This window comes from Enhydra lutris, unplaced genomic scaffold (assembly GCF_002288905.1).
Source record: "Enhydra lutris kenyoni isolate GAN:26980312 unplaced genomic scaffold, ASM228890v2 scaffoldscaffold1, whole genome shotgun sequence".
Taxonomy (NCBI): domain Eukaryota; kingdom Metazoa; phylum Chordata; class Mammalia; order Carnivora; family Mustelidae; genus Enhydra; species Enhydra lutris.
Genome location: NW_019154085.1, coordinates 19,049,854 through 19,072,474, shown reverse-complemented (window position 1 = coordinate 19,072,474; position 22,621 = coordinate 19,049,854). Strand labels below are relative to the sequence as shown.

The 22,621-nt window shown below is 44.3% G+C and overlaps 1 protein-coding gene across 3 annotated transcripts in view; it reads right to left on the bottom strand.

The window, feature by feature from the left end:
* The window catches only part of LOC111147412 (cyclin Y like 1), a 106,635-nt gene that overhangs the window by 36,008 nt on the left and 48,006 nt on the right, over nt 1-22,621 (bottom strand). The window contains exons 3-6 of one of the 3 annotated variants that reach the window (XM_022503512.1): nt 12,258-12,521; nt 12,027-12,078; nt 11,364-11,421; nt 10,457-10,650 (exon numbers count right to left, since the gene is read on the bottom strand). In XM_022503512.1, the coding sequence (XP_022359220.1) occupies nt 10,457-10,544 (88 nt within the window). In that variant the 5' untranslated portion in view covers nt 10,545-10,650; nt 11,364-11,421; nt 12,027-12,078; nt 12,258-12,521. Of the gene's footprint in view, nt 1-1,331; nt 1,739-10,456; nt 10,651-11,363; nt 11,422-12,026; nt 12,105-12,257; nt 12,522-22,621 lie in introns of those variants that run through there. The other 2 variants (XM_022503596.1, XM_022503449.1) reach the window with 2 other exon arrangements.

Here is a 22,621-nt window from a genome sequence, read left to right as displayed (position 1 = left end):
GGAGCCCGATGTGGGACTCGATCCCAGGACGCCGGGATCATGACCTGAGCCGAAGGCAGCTGCTTAACCAACTGAGCCACCCAGGCGTCCCTTACCCCAACATTCTTAAAGTTGAACACGATTCTATAAACAGGAGCAGGGGGAGGAAGGAAAGAGAGATTTGGAGACATTCTTGCGCAAGATCTGACACTTTTAAAAAATATATTTTTTTTATTTATTTATTTGAATGGAAGAGAGAGAGAGAGAGAGAGAGAGCGAGCGTGCACACAAGCAGGCGGAGGGGCAGAGGAGGAGGGAGAAACAGACTCACTGCTGAGCAGGGAGCCCGATGCGAGGCTCCATTCCAAGACTCTGGAATCATGACCTGAGCGGAAGGCAGACACTTAACTGAACGACCCTGGCACCCCATGATGACACACATCTTAATTACCAAACCTTTATATTACAAATTAAGGTCTAAATTTATGGTTTGTTTCTCTCCGGAAACTTTTGACCAATAGTCTCATTAACCACCCGCCTCTCATTTTTAGAACGGGCAACAAGTAAGTGAAGTCTGTTAAGTCACTGAGGTAGGGCTGAAGACATATTTGGGTCAAAGTGGGAATTAAAAGTAATGGAACTGCCTGGATTCTCCGTTCGGTATAAAAAGTATTTCTTGTAGCCCTGGCAGTAACGTTTCGCACCGTTCACAGTTATTTCAAGACCCTTCCTCCCATCATTTTCTTTCCGTCTGTCTTCAAATTATAGAGGAAGGCAGCTTCCATCGAGGCTGTTGAAAACAGCCTACTTAGAACACCACACAGACTCTCCCAGGCCAGTCTGTACTGTGAATTTAAATAACAAATCCATAACAATGCGTCTGAACTGTCCCGCCTATCAAGTACCTTAACCGGTGGGAGGAAGGATACCATCAGGCTCTTACCTGGTTTCTTCGCTTTGGGAAGGATAGGGAGATGAGGTGGATGGGGTATTTACATTTTGGGGACAGAATATACCAAAAAGTCTTTATAAAGTCCCCCGAGATGTTAAGTAGACCGACAAACAGGAAGGAGTTGCGACTGGAGGGTCTCGGGCCGGGCTGGGAAATGGGAATAGGGGAAAGAACTGAGCGTTCGGGGCAGGAAAGAGGGAGAGCAACTGGCCGGACACGGCGGGGAAAGAATAAGGGGTGGGGACGCCAGGCAGAGCCAGCCTTGATCCCCGGCGCCCAGCCCTGGGAAAGCCGGCTCCGGGCAGGAAGGAGCCCGAGGCGGCGGCTGCGTCCCGGGGGACCGCCCGAGAGCGGAGTGTCGGCCCCCGAGAGGGACGAGAGGTGCCCGCCTCCTCCTTACCTTCAGGCATCTCCCGGTCGCTGATGTGCTGCAGGTGGTGGCCCTCGCCCGCTCCGAAATCCAACTCGGCGGGCTCCACGGCAGCTGGCGCCGGCGCTACTGCCACCGCGTCCCCGGCCGCAGCCTCGTAGATCTCAGACTCGTAGTTGGGCTCCGCCGGCCCCGTGCGCCGGCCCAGCTTGGGGCTGGCATTGGGGGACACGCAACAGGTCAGCGTGTTCCCCATGGGGCGCCTCCACTCCTCGCCGCCTTCACTCGCCCCCGACTCCGCCGCGCACGGCAGCTACCCCCTCCCCCAACAATGGCGCGGTCGGCACCGGCAGCCCCGGGCTACGCCGGGGCTGCGCCGCGCATGCAGGCGCGGCCTCGCCCGCTGTCCGATGGTCCGCCCAGCCGCCGGGCCCGGGGCAGGGCTCCGGCCCCGGCCGCACCCCCGCCGCCGCGCCGCCGCCGCCGCCGCCTCCCCCAAGCCAACTAGTCTGTGAGGGCGGCGACCAGCCCGGCTTATTTAAAAGGGGTGGGGACCCGACAAGCGCTGAGACGCGCAGCCACTGCCGGGAGAGAGCGCGGCCGGGGCTCCTCCTCCTTCCGCCGCCACCTCCCGACTGAAGTCCGCTGGCCTGGCTGGCACCTGCCAACCGGAACGCATTATGTGGTCACCTGGTTACAAGGGACCAATCACGCCCAGAGTTCCCTCCACGCGCCCGCCTCGGTGCGGAGGCACGTGACTCACAATGCCCCGCCCCTGCCCCGCGGCTGCTCCGCCCCCCGCGCGGCGCGCCTCCAACTCCAGTTTCCATTCATCTCGCGCAGCCGGGAGTTTTCCGGTTCTGCGGGAAGCGCTGCGGGCGTTTGTTGCTCCAAGCTGTCCTGGGTCGGTGGGCTTTATAGAAAGTCTCGTTAGTAAAGAGCCGATGCCGTCAGTAGCTCGGTTCCAGCGGGTCTGACAGCTGACTCATTTGATGCATTGGTCGCCGAACTTAGTTCCACCCGAATTGTTGACCGTTTTTGTAACTAAACGCCCCTCTCTTGCCTTCCAAGTTTCAGTTTTCGCCTGCAACTTAAGCACAGCAACTCCCGGAGCCCTGGTCCCGCTCTCAGGAAAGCGCTGTGGCTGTGTGTCTTGCATGAGGCTCGAGGACACGTTACCCTCCCTTTCGTTATCCGCGAAATGGGGACCGAATTGGTCCCTCCCAGCCCAGAAACGCGGGGATTCACCAACTGCTTTTCTCCCTTCTGTTACTCCCTTCCAAGGCAGGAGTTTCCAGGTTTATCTTCTGTGGCCAACAATCCATTAAGCACGATTTTCTCATACGAAATTGAGAACCACAAAACGGGGTGACACGGTCCTGATTTGATGATGATAATGATAGTTTGGCAAGCAGTTAACTGCGTGCCCAACCCCGTTCCAAGTGAGGCACTCATTTAACCCTCAAACACAATCCTTTTACAGATAGTAAAGAAGAAATTGAGACGAAATAACATTCCTAAGGACACGTGATTGCTCAGGTGTGGGGCCGGGATTTGATCCTAAATAGTGCAGATCACCACAGGCACCACCTTATCGTGATTACCAGAAAATAAAGACAGAAGTAAAACTTGAGAGGAAGTGACATTGTATATCAGGATTTTTTTTTTTAAGGAAGGACAATTTTTTAATGTAGATTTTAAAAGTTTTCCCTTCATTTAACATTCTCTCCCACATGCTAGGCACTGTATGTGAGAAAGCCTCCTCCCCTCAGTGAGCTCACACACATGACAAAACAAAGGCTTAGAGAATCCTACTGTCTGAGGTCAGACTGCTGGAAAGGGCTTGAGTCTGGGAATCAAACCTAGAACTAACTGACCCCAAAGTAGATGCTGGGGGACAGAGGATAGATTTTATCCTGCAAACAGGAGACAATTGAATAACATAAAGTCAAGGAGTCACTTTCAGATTGTTTGTAGCGAGACAAATAAGGACTGAAGGAAGCAAAAAGACCAATTCAGAGACTTTGTGTTCAACTAGGACAGAAGGCAGTGGCAGTGACTGAAGTGGAGGGAAAGGACTTCCCATGTTTAGGGAGATGGAATCGAAGGGCTTAATGACTAGATATGGAGAGACAAGTGAAGAGGGAGGCAAAAATGGCTACCAGGGTCCTGGCTTGGCGGACTGGGTAGACAGCAGTGACTCTTTCTTAGAGAGAGAATACAGGAAGAGGAACAGGTTTGAGGAGGAAGATAATATTTGCCTGTTAAGTGGGACATGCAAAAGGAGCTGTCTGGTGGAAAGTTGGATATATACCTCTTTTGACTAATCTGTTTTGTAATATCCCAACTTATATTTTCAAAAATAACACATATATTAAACCAAAAAAGAAAAAAAGAAACGTAATCGGGGAAACTTCCTAAAGCTGACATGCTAAGAATATAACATTTGTTAATGATTACTTTCATAGAACAACTTGGTTGTTCATAGAACACTATGGTTTTAGTGAATGAAGCATTTTATGTAAAATAAAACTGTTAAATGAAAAAACATGTAAAATTGTGTTTTCATTAGAATATATAGAAAGTAATTTAAGCCATGGGTACAGAAATGACTGTCTTAAGAAGATGCGTGTAATTAAAAAGATTTTTTAAAAAAGAAAGACTGGAGAATAGAGAGATTTAAGAGGCATTTAAGTAAAGCCTGAAAAGGTGAGCGGTGAATTCAAAGGACCTGAGTATTAATCAGGAATGGCTGATGGATCAAGTGAGTCCCGTGAGGGTGGGGGCCGCATCTGCCTCTCATTACAGGGCTACACCTAGAACAGTACCTGGCACGTAGGCAGGCAATAAGCAATTCCCTGCGGAGTCAAGGATGGGAAAGCTACAAATGCCAATGGCTATGGCCACTGGGAGACTGGGGATGTGTGTGAGGCAGATGGCAGGTAGTGAGTAAAGAAGTGAATCGGAGGTGGGACAGGGAACACCAGGACTAAGGGCATCTCTTCCCAAACATTTGACTGAGAGATGCAGCAATAGTTAGAGGGAGGTGTATGATTAAGGATTTTTTTTAAGATGAAAAAAAAAAAAAGTGAGTCTATTTATTTGTTAAAGGTAAGAGTCAATGGAGAAAAAATGTTTGAAGTTACAGAAGATGAGAGAATTAAAGGAGCAAGGTCTCTGAGAAGGCAGAAGTGAGGTACTCCAGAGTTAGGATAGATTAGCTTTGGACTGATAGGAAAGCAAGGAAGAGGGAAGGACCTGTATGGCCACATAGACATTTCTAATAAAGGAGAGGCTTAGGAAGAGCTCATCTGGTGACCTCTATGTTTCTCTATTTTAATGAGCTTCTATTTGGAAATCTCCTCTGGGGAAGAGAGAAAGACGTGTAGAGAAGTCCACACTTCATAAAAGCTCAGTATACTTATCTACAAAAAGTAAATATCTTCCCTCAAAGGTGGGTAAATTGAAGAGACACTTGACCACAAATCAAGGAGCTCTAGTATAAGCAGGTATGTCGCAAAAGTAGATGGGGCTAATTATTTCCCCCAAATAGTTAAAAGAAATTACAACAACTCTGGGGTGCAAGTAAAAACAAAATTAAGAAGAAAATGACACGTAATTGCAAAAAATGTGAACATTTACACTTTAACCACATAAGGTACCCAAAAAAGGACCAAAAGGAGGAATGTCCTCCTTTATTAGGATGGCAGAAAGAAAAGGTAACCTCAAAAATCAGAGAAGCAGGCACGCCTGAAACTAATGTAACTTTTATGTGTCAACTATACTCAAAAGAAAAAAAATAGAGAAAAATCTAAATATCAGAGAAGCAGAGATAATTAATACTTAATTGTTTAAAAGATGTAAAATACGGTTTGGGGACAAAAATTGACAATAAATTGAAATGTGGGAAACCATAGTAGAATTGTAAAGATTCAGTAAAGTTTAGGTTTCCATGAACAACATATTGTTAAATCCTCAGTGACTACATTCCATGATAATAATAATATTGTCTGAGGGGCACCTGGGTGGCTCAGCGGGTTAAGCCTCTGCCTTTGGCTTGGATCATGGTCTCAGGATCCTGGGATCAACCCCCACATCGGACTCTCTGCTCAGTGGGGAGCCTTTCCCCCACCCCCTGCCTGCCTCTCTGCCTACTTGTGATCTGTCTCTCTCTCTGTCAAATAAATAAAATCTAAAATAATAACAATAATAATATTGTCTGAAGTTCTAGGAATGTCATGAGATGCCATTTTTTTTTAAGATTTATTTTTTAAAAAAGATTTTACTTATCTGAGAGAGGGGGAGAGAGAGAGAGAGAGAGAGAGAGCGAGAGAGAGCATGAGGAGGGGCAGAGGGAGAAGCAGACTCCCCACTGAGCAGGGAGTCAGATGTAGGACTTGATCCCAGACCCCAGGATCATGACCTGAGCTGAAGGCAGATGCTTAACCGACTTAGCCACCACCCAGGCTCCCCAAAGATTTATTCATTTTAGAGACAGCGCATGAGCACATGATGGGGATAGGTGGAGAGAATCCCAAGCAGACTCTGTGCTGATTGTAGAGCACAACGCATGCTCGATCCCACAATCCTGAAATCACAACTCCAGCCAAACCAAGAGTTGTTCGCTTAATCAACTGCACCAGACTGGGACCCCTTCAAATGCCATTTTGGATGATTCCTATAGACTTGAGACAATGCCTAAGATTATGTTATAAAATAGTGCTTGCACTTAACAATAGACACACATCAAAGGTGCCTGGGTGGCTCAGTGGGTTGAGCCTCTGCCTTTGGCTCAGGTCATGATCTCAGGGTCCTGGGATCAAGCCCCGCATCGGGCTCTCTGCTCAGCAGGGAGCCTGCTTCCTCCTCTCTCTCTGCCTGCCTCTCTGCCTACTTGTGATCTCTCTCTGTCAAATAAATAAATAAAATCTTTAAAAAAAAAAAGAAATAGACACATCAAAATAGATATGCATGACTTTGAAAATTAAAGAATCTTAACACTTGCTAAGAAAACATTGGAAAGCACGTGGGTGGCTCAGTCGTTAAGCATCTGTCTTCAGCTCAGGTCGTGATCTCAGGGTCCTGGAATCAAGCCCTACAACGAGCTCTTCACTCAGAGGGAAGCCTGCTTATCCCTCTCCCACTCCCCCAGCTTGTGTTCCCTCTCTCACTGTGTCTCTCTGTCAAATAAATAAAAATAAAATCTTTTAAAAAGGAAAACATTGGAAAGCATTGTAAAAGTAGATTTTAAAATATTTTGTTTGAAAAAGACATTGAAGAGCATTAAGAAAAGACTCTATTACAATTATCATATGATCTCACTGATAGGAGGAATTTAAGAAACAAGACAAGACAGAGGATCAAAGAGGAAGGGAGGGAAAAATGAAACAAGATGAAACCAGAGAGGGAGACAAACCACAAGAGACTCTTAATCTCAGGAAACAAACTGAGGGTTTCTGGAGGGGAAGGGGGTGAGAGGGATAGGGCGGCTGGGTGATAGACATTGGGGAGTGTATGTGCTGTGGTGAGAAAAAAAACAACTCTATCCTTCAATGACAGAGCAAAGGGAAACAAAGAGTAGCAATGTAATTTGAATTAAGCAAGAGTTTGATTCTGTGATAGAAACTGAGAACCTGCATGTGCCTACTGATGCCTGAATATCCCCTGGGGAGAATTTTTTAAAAAATTTTATTTATTTATTTGAGAGAGAGAGAGAGAGCACAAGCAGGGGGAGTGGCAGAGGGAGAGAGAGAAGGAGTCTCCCAGCTGAGAAGGGACCCGCATGTGGGACTTAATCCAAAGACCCCGAGATCATGACCTGATCCCAAGGCAGATGCTTAAGTGACTGAGCCACCCAGGAGCCCTGGGGAGGACTTTGTGATTAGTGTTTTATATGGGTCTGGAATAAACTCAGATTTCATCCATTCAATACCTGTTCAATACTTAAGCCTTTACCACATACCACCCACTTTTTAAGTGCTGAAGATGTTCTGATCAAAATAAACAAGTCCCTGTTCTCATGAAATTTATCTTCCAATAAGTGAGTCAACAGCCAGTGTTGTCCATCACACCTCAAAATCAAGGTCCAGAATGACTATAGAATCTTCATTCCAGACATCAGAGCAGAGGAAAGGAATGGAGATGATTAAGATGCGCATAGCCCAGAACTTACATATCACTGACTTAAAGCGTGGTCATACGCTTTACATACACACATGGCTGCAATGAAGGCTCAGAAAATGTAATCAAATGGTTGAGTAACTACTGAAGAAGGGTAACAGGATACGCACGGTAACTAAGACTCTATGCTATCATCTACAAGTGAAGTTTAGAGAAGTTTCAGCTTAAAGCAAAAGGGATCATGATAAAATTTCATATCCTTTTGCAAGCATATATGAAAACTTAAACAGGGAGTTCTGTAATGATCTTTTCTTAAGAGGACAGGAAAAGTGGTGAGAGGCTTAAACTATAGAATAAAACTAGCTTAGATGCACGAAAGATTTTATGACAGTCAGGTGATTAGGACTATGTATTACATGTGTGTTGTATTACACATGTATTACATGTTGTATTACACAATTACATGTGACTAACTGGATTCCATCTTGACTATTATGACGAGTATTATAGAATAGGATTTTGTGTGTAAGTAATATGTACATTTTCTTTTTCTGGGCAGAGAGTCTACCCTTATCACCATATTCTCTACGACATATGTGAATAAAAACATTAAGAATTATTACTATATCTGATTTGATGTGGAACTTGACTTTTCTCATTCCCAGCTTTAGAAAATTATAATTGGTACTTTTTAGTAAGTGGGGCATTTGATAGTCCTGGCATTCGTATTTAAGAAAACTATCCAGTGCCTTTTCCATCTGTCTCTTTCCACACCTTCTGAACTGTTCTCCTACCTTCTCTCTTGTTGTATGAAGGTTTCTTTCTGCCCACTGAAGTCAGTTGAGATGAGAATGTTAATTTATTTGAAATGACGCTCTGAAAAAAATTTTAAAAGGTGTTAGTTTGCCATACCACTAGGGCAGTTAATGTTCATTGGACAGGTCAGGTCTGGCCCTGAATGTCCATTGTGATTACAACTCCAAACATCAGGGCACTTTCTAGGACAAGTTGCTAGGAAGGGCCTACAGTTTTAAGAGCCTTGGATTTTCTTTTTTTCCTTTCCTGGAGGCTTTTCTCTTCTTTGCCTTTTAATGGCTTGTTTGCTTCCTGTTGCCTTTGTCTAAGAGCTATAGGAAATCTAAAATCTTAGCCCACAGCTGTTTGGGCTTCTGGTTTTCTAAAGCAGATGCCAGCTTTCAACCCAGATCCAAAGGTTATAAAGGCATGTGATCTACACTCAACCAGTTTCCGGAAAGAGCTGCCCAGCACACTTTCCCTGGAAATAAACTCACTGCCAAATCCACTTTAGAACAAGGCAAAGTAGATGGGGCACCTGTGATGGTTCAGTCAGTTAAATGTCTGCCTTTGTCTCAGGTCATGATCGTAGAGTCCCAGGATCAAACACTACATCAGGCTCCCTACTCAGAAACGATTCTGCTTCTCCCTTTGCCCCTCACCCTGCTCGTGCTCTCTCCCTCCCTCTCTCTCTCTCTTAAATAAATAAAAAATAAATAAATACACTCTTAAAAAAAAAAAAAAGCAAGGTAGAGTATAACTAAATAATGCTTGCAGTTGTTTTTTTACCAATCTTGCCGATGCTAACCCCTTCCCCCCACCAAACTTCACTATTTCTACTCATTTCACTGTGTGATATCTTGTTGCTTTTAAGATGTGTCAGTGTTTGATGTGCCAGTTTTACTCTTAAAATGGAATTTTTGGCCAAGTTGGCTTACTGAAGTTAGAATTTTTTTCTTGTAATGATTTAGTGTGTTCCCCTCAGTGTCTTCTGGTAGCCTTTTTGACAGCAGCCTCCTGAAGTCAAGCTGATATTAGAAACACTGTAGGAGGAGCAGTCTCATTAAACTTGACAGCAGGGAAAAGTTTAAAGAAGTCTTCTTAACCAAGTTTGTCCCCTAGAAACAGAGCTCATAGATTTTAGGGCACAGTCTTTTCCTCATGATGACTCTATTGCCCTATTGTGGAGACAAATCGATTTTTATCCTCACAGCATGGAGAGCACCCTGCACTACCTCTAGAATATTCCATCAGAAGGGATTAGGATGGCAGACTGGATAGATGCAGGGACCAAGAAATTTGTCTTAAGGGACACGTTTGTAGAGAAAGTGAACTTAAACCAATGACAACAACAAAACGTACAACTTAGATTGCATGTGGGGAGGGGAGTGGAGGAGCTGGGGTCTTGGCCCCTCTGTTGAGCAGGCCCGGCTTCTTTAGGGCGCTCCTTTGAGTGATGCCCCACATCCCACGAGCTATGTCTTCTCTGTTGTACTTACAGATAACATAGAATACTCTTCTGAAAAACAAGTAGTCTGGTTATAGAGTCAATGCTTGGCCGAGAAGAGGCAAAGAAAAACTGACGAGAGAAGTGGTAACCGCCGAATCCAGTGCCCACACCCAGTCTGCCTGTCAGAGTGCGGGAGCTGCCGCAGCTGGGCCATTCGGTCAACCTCTACTCATGCTCCGAGGCTTGTATCCAGCAGAGCCTGCTGCCAAGCTTCTCTGACTCCCCTAAGCCTGGAAAATTCTGCATCTTTGGTGCAGTCGTTCGCTTCTGCGTGATGCAGCCTTATATCACGTTGTATGAAAACCGCTTCCTTGTTTGCTCCCCACCCCCCACAGTAAATAGGCCCACCCCCCAGGGCAGAGCTATTTTATTCAGGTTTGGCAACCCCAGGCTAAGCACAATGCCTGGTTGGCAGCCGTCTCAGACACTTTTCTTGAATGAATGGATACATGAATGAAAAAGTTGCATCTGAGAAGACCAACAATCACAATTCAGAGCGATTATACCCACTCCTTATTTTTCGGTATTCTCTATTCTCTTTTGTGCCTCTGCTCCTAGTTTCTGCTGCCCGATAGCACTTTTTCCAACAACAGCTATTTTCTAATGCTCTCGAGTGTGTGTAGGTGAGCAAAGCAGGCAGGACGCGGTGAGAACTGCACATGCGCCCCAGCACCGCCGAGGCCTCCGCCGGAGCGAGTCTGGCCGTTGGAGCCGGCGGAGGGCGACTCACCTGGGGGTGTCGGTCTGGACCCGCGGTTCTGGCTGTCAGCCGGACTCCTCCAGGTTTCCGCAGGTCGTGACTTCTGAGGCCTGAACATCTGGGCAGCTTCTTCATTCCTCCATCAGGGGCCTGGCCTGCCGAGGCCGGAACACCTGGGACAGGTGGTGTATCCCTCGGGGTGTGATGGCCTCAGAGTGCTCAGTCTTCTTATTGGACACAAATATAAAATCGCAGTGGGTTTCACTTTTCTGGTAAACACGATTAAAATTAAAATGTGGGGAAGGAAGGGAGAGGTATGGTGAGCAACATTTCTTCTCCCCACCCCCAAAGCCAGCTCCTTCACTTTATGAAGTTGGTGGAGATCATCACCTTACCGCGGATCGTGGTGAATTTACTGTAGCCAAATCTCAGTCTTCTGCACTACCTGGCTTCGAGGCAGCCCACCCCCCACTACCCCCGCTTATTAGAAATCCATGTTAGAAAGAACATGGATTTCTGCAGGTGCTTTCAGAAACAAATTTGCCATTGGTTATGTGCATTTTGTGATGTTTTGAACTGAACATTTGAAAATAACATTCACATTAAATCAAATTCAGGAGCAGTCAGAGAAATCTCCTAAAATCTACATGCTGAAAACATCACATTTTTCTAGTGATTACTTCGGTAGAGCAACTTAGAATCTGTGGTTTCAGCAAATGAAGTGTCCAGTGTAAAATGAAACCATCGTGTGAAAAGAAGACTTTAAGTGTTACTGTCATTGCTACACTTAACTAGTAATGTCCCTGCGAACGTGCACTGGGAAGTTCTTTACATGCATATATAATAATATAGCCACAAAAATCTCCGGATGTGGTGATATGAAAGCCCCTCAGGGCAACTCTCCACCTGGCACCGCTGACCCATCTGATCCCATTACCTAAGGATTTCCCCTTCTCCTGGGAAGTAGGTGGAAGGGTCATGCTGTTTGCTATTGCCTATTAAAAAAAAAAAAAAAGATTTTATTTATTTGACAAACAGAGATCACAAATAGGCAGAGAGGCAGGCAGAGAGAGAGAGCAGGTAGCAGGTTCCCCGCTGAGCAGAGAGCCCAGTTCGGGGCTCGATCCCAGGACCCTGACATCATGATCTGAAGGCAGAAGCTCAACCCACTGAGCCACCCAGGCGCCCCTACCGCCTATTTTTGAAGCAAAGTATGCCAAGGTCTGTGTGCCCTTCCCCAGGAATATCAGGGGAGGAGCCTGCCACATCTGCAAACTCTGCTTAGCTCTCTTTGGGGTAGAGATCATGCTTTGCTGGCACTTTATGTTTCTATAAAAGAATAGGGAGACGCTTGCCCCTCAGAGTCTATGGTGAGGTAAGAAGGCTGATTAGTTGGCAGTTGTGATTAGGTCTCTTTAGAGGAGAAAGAAAGAAATGGTCAGAAAAATACACCTTTCCCTGTGGGTATCCCTATAGGAGCTTGACTAGAGGCCAAACAATCAGAGTGAACAATGGCGATTCTGAGGCTTAGGGCTGTTTGGATAATTAATTATAATTAAGCAGTAATTAATAATGATTTGAATAATTGCAGGTTCCCTACCTTCAGGCTGTGGGTTGGAAGCAGCAACAAACACATTGAGCCATAATGGAGCCTGAGGCAAAGGGGAAATTGACAATACTTATCCCATCTTTACTAAAATTGTTGGTATTTTGTTCAATATAGATTTTTAAAATAATTTTATTTTTCAAAACATGCTATTTATTTATTATCTTAATTACTGAGTGTTTGTGCCCCCTTACATAGGGATCCTATGGCAAGTGCCTCACTTACCTCTCCTCAGGCCAGGTCTTAAGCCCAGAAACAATAGGAGGGGGTATCTGGATACTGCTTGGCCTGCTCTGGACAGGGAAAAGAGGGAGAGTCAAACCCTTGGACTGTTCTCTCTGATCCTTGGTGTCTTGAAATTTCCAAATCACTGAGATGAGAATAATCCAATTCTAGTCAGGGATGAAAGACAGCCCAGGTCTTCCGTGGACCACTGTTACCACGTTATACAGATGAGAAACAGGGGGTCAGTGCATGTGACTGACATGCCTAAGAAGAGAGATCCAGAAAGTGGAAAGTGAGGACTCGATTCCATACCAGGTCGACTCTGGGAGTCTGTGCTCCGAGAGACTGCCCATTCACTGTGTCCCCACAAAAATGATTAATGATGTATTTTTTTCTCTGAACATCAATCAGGCCAGCTAAACGTCACAACAAAAATATCTTCTGATAATTTTAACAACTTTTTTCCTGGGACAAAAGTAATATATATTCATTGAAGAGAAATAAGAAAATACACAGAAGTGAGAGAAATCAAAATGAATCAAAATTCTACACCAAGAACCACCATTAGCATTTTGTTGCATCTCCAAGTTTTATTTTAATAAAGATAAATTATATGCATACGGTTTAAAAATAAAATGATGCTACACACGCAGTTGTTTTTAACATACTTTCTTAACAGTATCCGTGAGTATCTGTTCCTGTCGTTGATTTTTTGCAGAGCAATTTGCAATAGATTCATAATATGCATTCACCCGTTCATGAATATTTATTGAGGGCCTACTACTCTGCATGCAACGACTAGGCAGGCACTAGAGATGCATCAGTTAACAAAATAAAGAATTTGTCCCTCTAGGGTTGACCTTTAAATGGAGGAAGACCTTTGACAAATGAAAGAATAAATGTGTGTCAGTTAGGGGCACCTGGGTGGCTCAATCGGTTGAGTGTCTGCCTTCAGCTCAGGGCTCAGGTCATGATCCCAAGGTCTTGGGATCAAGCCCTGCATTGATATCCTTACTCAACAGGGAGCCTTCTTCTACCTCTGCCTGCGGCTCCCCCTGCTTGTGCTCGCTCTATGACAAATAAATAAATAAATAAAATCTTTTTACAGGAATGTGTGTCAGTTAATAGGGACACTATTTTGGATGTTGTAAGGGAGTCTTCTGTGATTAGAAGCTGTTTGGGGCTGAACTGTATCCTCCCCCACCCCATTCATATGTTGAAGTCGTGACCTCCACTGTATGCGGAGTGTATTTGGAGATAGTGTCCTTATGACTGTATTTGGAGATAATGTCCTTAGAGAGGTAATAAGTTAAAATTAGATCATTAGGGTGAGCCTTAATCCAAAACTGGTGCCCTTTGAAGGAGTTTGGACACAGACATACATGGAGGGAAGATCATGTGAAGACACAGGGAGAGGACAGTCATCTATAAACCAAGGAGAGGGACCTAGAACAGATTTTTCTCACATGTGCCTCAGAGAAAACCAGACCTGTCTCACTGTCTTGGACTTCCAGTCTCTGGAACTGTGAGCAAATTCATTCCTGTTGTTTAAGTCGCTAGTCTGGGGGCTTTGTTAGGGTAGCCCTAGCAGACTAACAGGGGCAGAGAGTGGTCTGAGCACAGCGAGAGGGTTCAAATCCTGCAGGATCCAGGGAATGGTGAGTGCCCAGGCCTTAGAGTGGAGTTTGCTTGCTTCGCATTAGAGGAAAGCAAGGGAGCCAGGTATTCTGGAAGGGTCACTGAGGGAAGAATGGAAGGAGATGAGGTTAGAGGAAGAAGCAGGTACCAGTAGGTCCTAAAGCAGCCTGCCAGCCTCACAAAGGACTTCAGAGTGTATTCTGGGAAATAGGAAACTGCTGGAGAACCCCTGGACTTGACATATTTTAACGAAGGGCCTTGGCTCTGTGAGGAGTCCGGTCTAGATGTATCAGAAAGTGTGTAACCCTCTTATCAATCAGTGAAATTATGTAGCAGAGCCTGGTAAAGGTTTACAGGGAGAGGCAGGGGGCGGGGCTTCAGGGACACTGGCCCCGAGTCCTAAGCCCTTGCTGTTCCTCCACCATCCCACTGGGCCATCCCATCCCCCATCTGATAAACTGGATAAACCATCATTTTAAACTAGCCTCAGACTTTTTCCCATGAGTCCTTTTCCATAGGGTCATTCACCGAGACTCTTCCGCCCTGTTAAGGTGTTAACCCTTCCTCTTGCTTATTTCTTTTCCCTCTTTCTGGAGCTTACACCCAGGTTCCCAATCCTCAAACTCCCTCTGCCCCAACTCAAGCCTTCCTAGCTCACCGGCACCAACTGCCACCAGCCAGAATTCCATCTTACTCTTCTCTCCCCATCTCTGCCTCCCATTCCCTCACGCCTGGCTTCCGCTAGGGAATGGAGAAATGGAAGTCTTATCCCAGATCTGCAAGTGAAATTTCAGGGAAGTAGACCATGTCCATCAGTCAGTCAGGGGACTGAAGTCATGGCCACGCTGCCCAATTTGAAGCCTCATGCCTTCTGTCAAATCAGACGTAATGGCCACAGGGGCAGTAACTAGCTCAGGGTTGGACCAAACTTCGATCTGTGCACCCCTCTAAGGAAGTTTTTGTTAGTTTCCAGACTCTTCTTAGGCTCCTGAGGGGTTTTCTGTCTTGGCAGGAGCCCTCATCAGTAGCTTCCTTTAACGATGTGCATACGTTTGCCTCCTGCTGAAGGTCAGTACTGTCCTCCCCCCAAGGCCAACTGCCTCTATCAACCTATACTTAATCTGTTCTAGGCTGCGTTTTGACTGTTACTTGCTTCATGAAACTAAGAGATCAATCTGATTCTCTTTCTCCAGTGCAATAAACACACAGAACTGGGGGGAAAAAAAAAAACAAATGAATGCCATTAGTAAGGGTCCCAGTTCAGCCCAGACTCTTGGGCTGATCTGTTCACCTGAGCACAGATGACAGCTGACGTTATAAAGACAGGCAGCTGGATAGTGCCAAGGGCAAACACCCCACGCTTAAGAAGGGGAACACCAGGAGGGTCACTGGCTGGGGTCCTCATGGTCACAAAGGACCTCAGTGCCTCCAGGTTATACCTATATGTACAGAGAAGTATTGGTGGATTTGAAGAAGGAAGATGATTTCCTCCCAACTTAACTCTGTGTCTCATTACTGGGTCATATCTGTCATGAAAGATGAAACAGTAGTTTTAATAAATCTTCTAATAATTCCCTTAATCATTTTGGGAATAACATAACTGCATTGAACTGAATGTGTGTGGGGTGGGTACACGTGGATCGAAATTGTTTACTTCTTAGATACATTTAAAATACACCACAAACGTTGTAACCCTATTTTGGCATTTCTTTTTCTTCTTCCTTTTGTTTGGCGTTGGTTTGGTTTGCTTTAATATGGAAGTGGCCTGTGCCTCTCTTGACCTCTGAAAGGCCGTATGAAAACCTGAAACCGAGGCAAGGTGACAAAGTCTGGTCATTCACCAGACGGGCCTCCTCATGTTACTTCTTTACTTAGAAAAATAGAGTGTTGTTGCAGAAGATCCAGAGTTGCAAATGTTCTGCCCAGGCCAGCCAGTTTCTGAATTCTTAGATTTTTCATTTCACTGAGCTGTCAGGGAATTTTCTAGACTAGAAATATCTAAGCGAGAGCAAAACAAAACCTCAAGTGTGAATGCACATCCTCCAGGTTGAGGGAGAATCAGATAAGCCCCTGGGGTGAAGTGAGAGCAAGGCAGCTGATTTTCACCCTACGTGGTCATCTCACAATCAGGTAAGGTGAGTGGAAAGTTACAAAGGTTTTGCTGTATATTACCAGATTCTCATTCTTCTTTGCTTGAGCAAAATGGCAAAATACCTCGTGTAGTCTGTGAAGAATGTTCATAAAATTATAGTTTGATCTTTGTAACTGCCATTGTTATCCCAGACACTAATGTGCCTCTGTGTTCAGGAGAGAAATGACAGCATAAAACTTTTTAGCCATGCTTGTACTTCATAATATTGCTGTCATCTTGAGTTTGAGGGATCATGACACTGGCTGTATGTAGTTTTAGGTTCCCCAGTGATGCCAAATATATTTGTGTCAACAAACACCGTTCCAAAATACCGGAGTTCAATTTAGCTAAATACCAGGGGACTGACTCAAATTACGTTGAAGGAAAAAAAAAATGTATCTTTAACTCAGATGGCAAAACATTGAAAACTCAGAAAATCTGTGTTATAGGGACTTGGAAAGTAGTAAAATGAGACATTTCCATAAAGGCTAATAAATTTTGTATTTTCTTTAGTTCTATTATTGCAACCCTTTTCAACTCCACATGTGAAAATGCTATTTTTACCAACTCATGAGAGCGTCTGATTAATTACTCTGTAACACATCATTGTTGTTAGAAATGCAGAAGTTTGCCTTCTATTGCAGAACTATACAATATAGTGAGATACCAATAATCGTAGTAGTAATAATCACCAATGTAGTAAGTAACTCTAATCGAGTACTTAATATGATTTGCTAAAGTTTTGCTAGTTAAGCGCTCCCATGGGTTATTTTATATAAGCCTCCCAACAATTTCATGGGCTAGGAAAAGTAATTTGTTAATTCTTATTCTAGTGAATGGCTGAGATTTTTATCGAGAACTTACGATGTGCTAGGCGCTGTACAGATAATAACTCATTCATTCCTCATGACTCTCCACAAAGTAGGTGCTCTCATTCTTCCCATTTTAGGGATGAGAAGACTAAGGCACAGAGTTGAAGCGACCTGCCAAAGGCCACAAAGCTGTAAGTCACATGATGAACCCTTAACTCTGGCTCCAAGCTTTACCTCTTCCTTATTAAACAGCTGCTCAACACGAGTTACATTTTCTTTGAGCCTTTTACGTGCCAGGCTCTGTATCAAATGATCTTCATGTGGTCATTATTCTTCCTGGAGGAGCTCATTGTTTTCCCATTTTTCAGATGAAAAAAGTCAGGCACAGGCCATTTGCTCAGGGTTCAAAGCCTGGTCTGGCCTGACTCCCAAGCTCATTTCTTTCCATTTTATTGCACAGAAAAAGTTGGTATGGTTTCTAAAGGTGGATGGTGACTCCAAGGGAAAAGTAAGCACCTAGTGGGAACCCAATTAATCAGGTCCTGAAGTAGGAGAAACACTGCATAAACATAGCATGCTGTCCGTTAGACACACAGGAGCGGAGAACTGGATGACACCCTCTCCCTGTGTCACCCTGTCCCTTCCAGGATGAGCACATGAGGCTGCCGTCTCCAGAAACCAGCCCTCGCAGGCCTCCAACAGCCTTGTGGCAAGTCCGACTCTTTCCGGGCTTGCCGAGGTTGGACTACATATGGTCAGAATCCATCCTCACGGGTCCCAACTCCACATGTTTTTAAGTCATTTGTGTAGGCCAGTACTTGGTAAGGTCCAAGTGACAGGCCAGCCATAGGAAGCACCAGAGAAACCGTTTCTGCAGAATGAAAACCAGCCTGTAGCTTTCCTGTTATTCATTTTGGGTTTCCTCTTCCTGACCATGGAACATTGTTTGAGGACTTACTTAAGTGCTAAGCTGCAGTCACTTCTATTTTCTTAAATTACTTCTTGACATACATTCTTAGCCTCAGCTTTTGACAGCAACCTTTCAAAAATTTGGCAATGGTGCCAGCCCAGATGTGTGCACTGCGCAAAAGAGTATCGCCCCTGAAAAAGAGATGTTGCATTTTCCCGAACTGTATATACACCACTGTCCCTTTTCTTTTCTCTTCAGCAATGAGTCTTTTCACACAATCATCCACGTCATTTCTTCTTTCTTCTTCTTTTTTTTCTTAAAGATTTTATTTTTTTATTTGACACAGAGAGAGACACACAGAGAGAGGGAACACAAGCAGGGCAAGGCAGGAGAGAGAAACAGGCTCCCCAGTGAGTAGGGAGCCCGATGTGGGGCTTGATCTCAGCACCATGACCTGAGCCGAAGGCAGATGCTTAACTGACTTGAGCCACCCAGGCACCCCTCATTTCTTCTTTCTGAAGTTATCTCAGTTTATTGTAGTTTACATATATGTATAGACATTTACATGATCACAAATTGACTTACAATTCTTGAGGCCTCAGCCGGGGCTCACTGTGAATGATGGCCCCTAGGATTATTCCATATGCAAGTGCATAACAATACCCACCGCCCTCTCACCCCCATAGCTCTGTACTAGAAGAACCAAGCACTGGAGCAATGAACACAACAACAGAAATTTCCTTTCCTTATTTCTCCTCTGCTTTATCCACAACCCCTTCCCTTATTTCTAGATTTTAGCATTGTGACTTCTAAATTCTTTCTCTGCTATTGCAGAACCTGAACAGACAAACAAAATAGTATATCTACTTATGTGCCCAAGACAGAATCAGTTTTTGGCTTATTTGAAATAGGTTCCATTTATTAGTATTATTTAATTAAGGTTTTCTGGGAGATTATTGCTGTGGAGTAAATTTGGTTCATTTGCCAAGGGTTACTGTTGCTTCTCTTATTGGAGATAGGTCATGAAGTGCTGGAGTTTGCAAACTTGGTCCTGAGAGGTGTTATGTTTTGGTTGAATAGACATTTTGTAAAGTTAACATAGTTTTTGAAAGCAGCTACAAACGTTGTCATCAAATCCTAGTATTATAATAAGAAGAAAGTCTGGGAAGGGGTCATGTGATGCACATTGCTGATTTAACGCAGGTCTATTCTATTTATTTATTTATTTATTTGACAGAGATCACAAGTAGGTAGAGAGGCAGGCAGAGAGAGAGAGAAAGGGAAGCAGGCTCCCTGCTGAGCAGAGAGCCCGATGTGGGGCTTGATCCCAGGACCCTGGGATCATGATCTGAGCCGAAGGCAGAGGCTTTAACCCACTGAGCCACCCAGGCGCCCCAACGCAGGCCTATTCTAAGGCTCAAATAGATTAAAAGAACACTCACCTTTCCATCTAATCAGGAAGTTTGTTTTGTAAAATTTTTAAGTGCCCCACAAAAATTCTTCTAGAGTTTTCTCTTTGCTGACTTGGATCCTAAAAGCTGAACATAGAAGGTAGCTGAATTTCCTCATGCTTCCTTTTTCCTACTCTTGCCTTTTTAGACACACACACACACACACACACACACACAGAAACACACAAGTATTCATGAATGCATGTCAGATTTTCTACAGGGCATACGATGATTCTGACAATCAGAAGAAAAAGAAACACAATAATAGGTGTATACAGAAAAGTTATATGGCACATAGCAGGTACTTAATGAATTTTGTTGAAGTGAAATAAAACACATTTGAAAACATAAATTGTAAAACATCAAGGCTTGTCCCTCCCTCTTTTTAAAAAATTATCTCTATACCCAACATGGGACTTGAACTTACAACCCTGAGATCAAGTATTGTGTGCTCTTCCAACTGAGCCAGCCAGGTGCTCCAAATTGTCCCTTGGTTTAAGAACATAGATATAGCCTCAGGACATAGTCAATCCCATAAGCCAAGATCTATGCACAGGTATTTATTGCAGAGTTAGAACAATGAAAACACGGAGGCAACGTAAATAAATAATTATAAGAGAATTATGAAACAAATGGTATATCCATGAGGAAATTTTTAAAAAAGATTTTATTCGACAGAGAAAGAGAGAGCAAGCAGGGAGAGGGGCAGAGAGAGAATCTCAAGCAGTCTCCACGATGAGTATGGAGCCTGACACAGGACTCGATCTCACAACCCTGAGATCATGAACTGAGCAGAAACCAAGAGATGGATGCTTAACCGACTGAGCCACCCAGGCAACTCTATCCATAAGAAAATATTATGCAGGGGCGCCTGGGTGGCTCAGTGGGTTAAGCCGCTGCCTTCGGCTCAGGTCATGATCTCAGGGTCCTGGGATCGAGCCCCGCATCGGGCTCTCTGCTCAGCAGGGCCTGCTTCCTCCTCTCTCTCTGCCTGCCTCTCTGCCTGCTTGTGATTTCTCTCTGTCAAATTAAAAAAAAAAAAAAAAAAAAAAAAGAAAATATTATGCAACCATGTAAACTATACTAATAGCATGTTTTAGAACACGGAAAAATGCCTATGACATAATGTAGAATTTACAAAATAAAAGGAATAACAATTTTATTTCAGTAAAAGTTGAGCTCCATAAGGGTACACAGAATAGAAGCAAACTGGAAAGGGATATGCTAAAATGTGAACAGTGTTTCAGTGAGACTCTTTATTTCTGCTTATCATATTTCACAATTTGTCTCAAATAATGAAGATGTATTATTTTGATAATTAGAAAAAAATTAAAAACTAGAAGACATTCCTATGGACAAAATTTATCCATACAGCAGCTCAAAATCAGCGAAAACATTCTACTTTTATGATATAAGCTAAACCCATCGGGGAGTTTTAACTATAATCTTCTGAGAATCACATAATCGAGTTTCCATAATTCCTGCAGGTAATCTATTCCCAAGTAGAGTGATCAAAAAATTTCAAGCTTTACCTTCAAATGTTTTGGTTTCAGTTTCAATCCATCATGAATTGGTGACTTACGGGAATATGTGTGCTGTCGTATTCTAACATCTTTCTTTTGCTAACAACCTACCATACCATCTCTTCCTCTGTTTTCTTATTTTATGATCTCTGGATTGTTTTATTGTATCGTTCTATTATCTCAAGTTCTTGGGGTGCTCATTCTCCCACTTACTATCTCCTGACTCCCTCCCGTTGGATCCTTTCCTCATGTGGTCTATAATTTTTCATTGTGAGCATATCTTTAGCGAGGTGCATTGTTTCTTTAAATGTTCCATGGGCCTTGAGTTAAAAAAGTGCCCTCAAAGAGAGATTTTGCATTTGCTTCAGCAATGGCTCTCTGGGACTCCATCCCTTTCAGGGCCCATTTTTTTTTTTTTTAAGATTTTATTTATTTATTTGACGGAGAGAGAGAGAGAGATCACAAGTAGACAGAGAGGCAGGCAGAGAGAGAGAGGGAAGCAGGTTCGCTGCTGAGCAGAGAGACTGATGCGGACCTCGATCCCAGGACCCTGAGATCATGACCTGAGCCGAAGGCAGAGGCTTAACCACTGAGCCACCCAGGCGCCCCTCAGGGCCCATTTTTATACTCAATTTACTCAAATATGTGACACCTAAAGAAAGGGTAATGATTTAAAAAAAAAAGACATAAAATTTGTTTCTTGCTGGGTAGGACATTATCAAGATTTTGGTAAGCTATTTTTGTCACCTGTCACCTCAGTGGCTCATTACTACACACTTCACGGCAGAAGCTGCTCAGTGCTGAAGGACGCCAGCTGTTTCCCTGGCAAACCTGGGGCATCCAAGTCAGACCTGACCTGAAGCCTTCATCTGCCGCAAGTTTTCCTTTGCAACGATGATTTCCACTCAGTGCTTCTCTCCAGACTTTCTCTTAGCTCAGTCGGTGGATCTAACCTTCTCCTGATCGCTCCGAGTCCCAGCTCCACCACGGCTAGAATTCCCACAGATGTCACTGCCTTACCACTGTAAATCTTCCCCCTGTTATTCCTGAAATGATCCACAGGGGTTTTCACACGAGCCAACTGTGCATTTGTCACTTTGGCTTCCGTGGACCATTGGCCACAATGTTCTAAGTCATAACAGATGAACCGGCGTGATTCATGCAGGAATGGTAGAAATGACTGTGACAAATCTTCGGAAAGACAAACATTACTGGGTACCTCACTTGTGATGGAAAACTATTCCGACATAGAAAAGGCATCTGAATTTATGAGGCTGGCGTAGCTACGGTATAGCTACTAATAGATGGGGGTTTTCTCACAGTGTGGTAACAGCTTTATTGCACGAGAGCCCTTGTCATTTATTGCTTCCTAGGGCTATAAACACTGGAACGAGCATATTAAGCCTTGACTGGCTGACTTGGATTTGTGATATATTGGATCAGAAATGGGTGCTTGAACCATAGCCTTTTAATTTATGGTGGTGATTGGCTGGACTGTAAATTAAAAAACATAACTAGAGAGCACGTAGGAAATGGAGCTGCTTCCCTAAATTAGAGTTTCTGATTTGCTTGTTATTTCAGCCCCAAACACTGCTTGAGTTTTGATTTTGGCCCTATAATTTTGTAAAAGTTATATGGACGAGTCAAAAAAGCTAAGTAGATAAGTTAGAGCCTGGGAAGGCTCTTCACATGGCTTCAGCCTGAAGAGAAGGACCTGTCCAGGGTCACAGTTCCATGGGTGACGAGCAGGAAACAGCAGGGAGTGGAAAGGGAAGGGGCCATGAGCAACAAGTCTATGGTACAAAGAGGAACGGAGCTGTGCCGGTGACAGAAAGTGAGCAGAGAAAGTGAGCAAACCAGGCCTCCAGGTTTGGCCCATGCCCGGGCACAGGATGACGA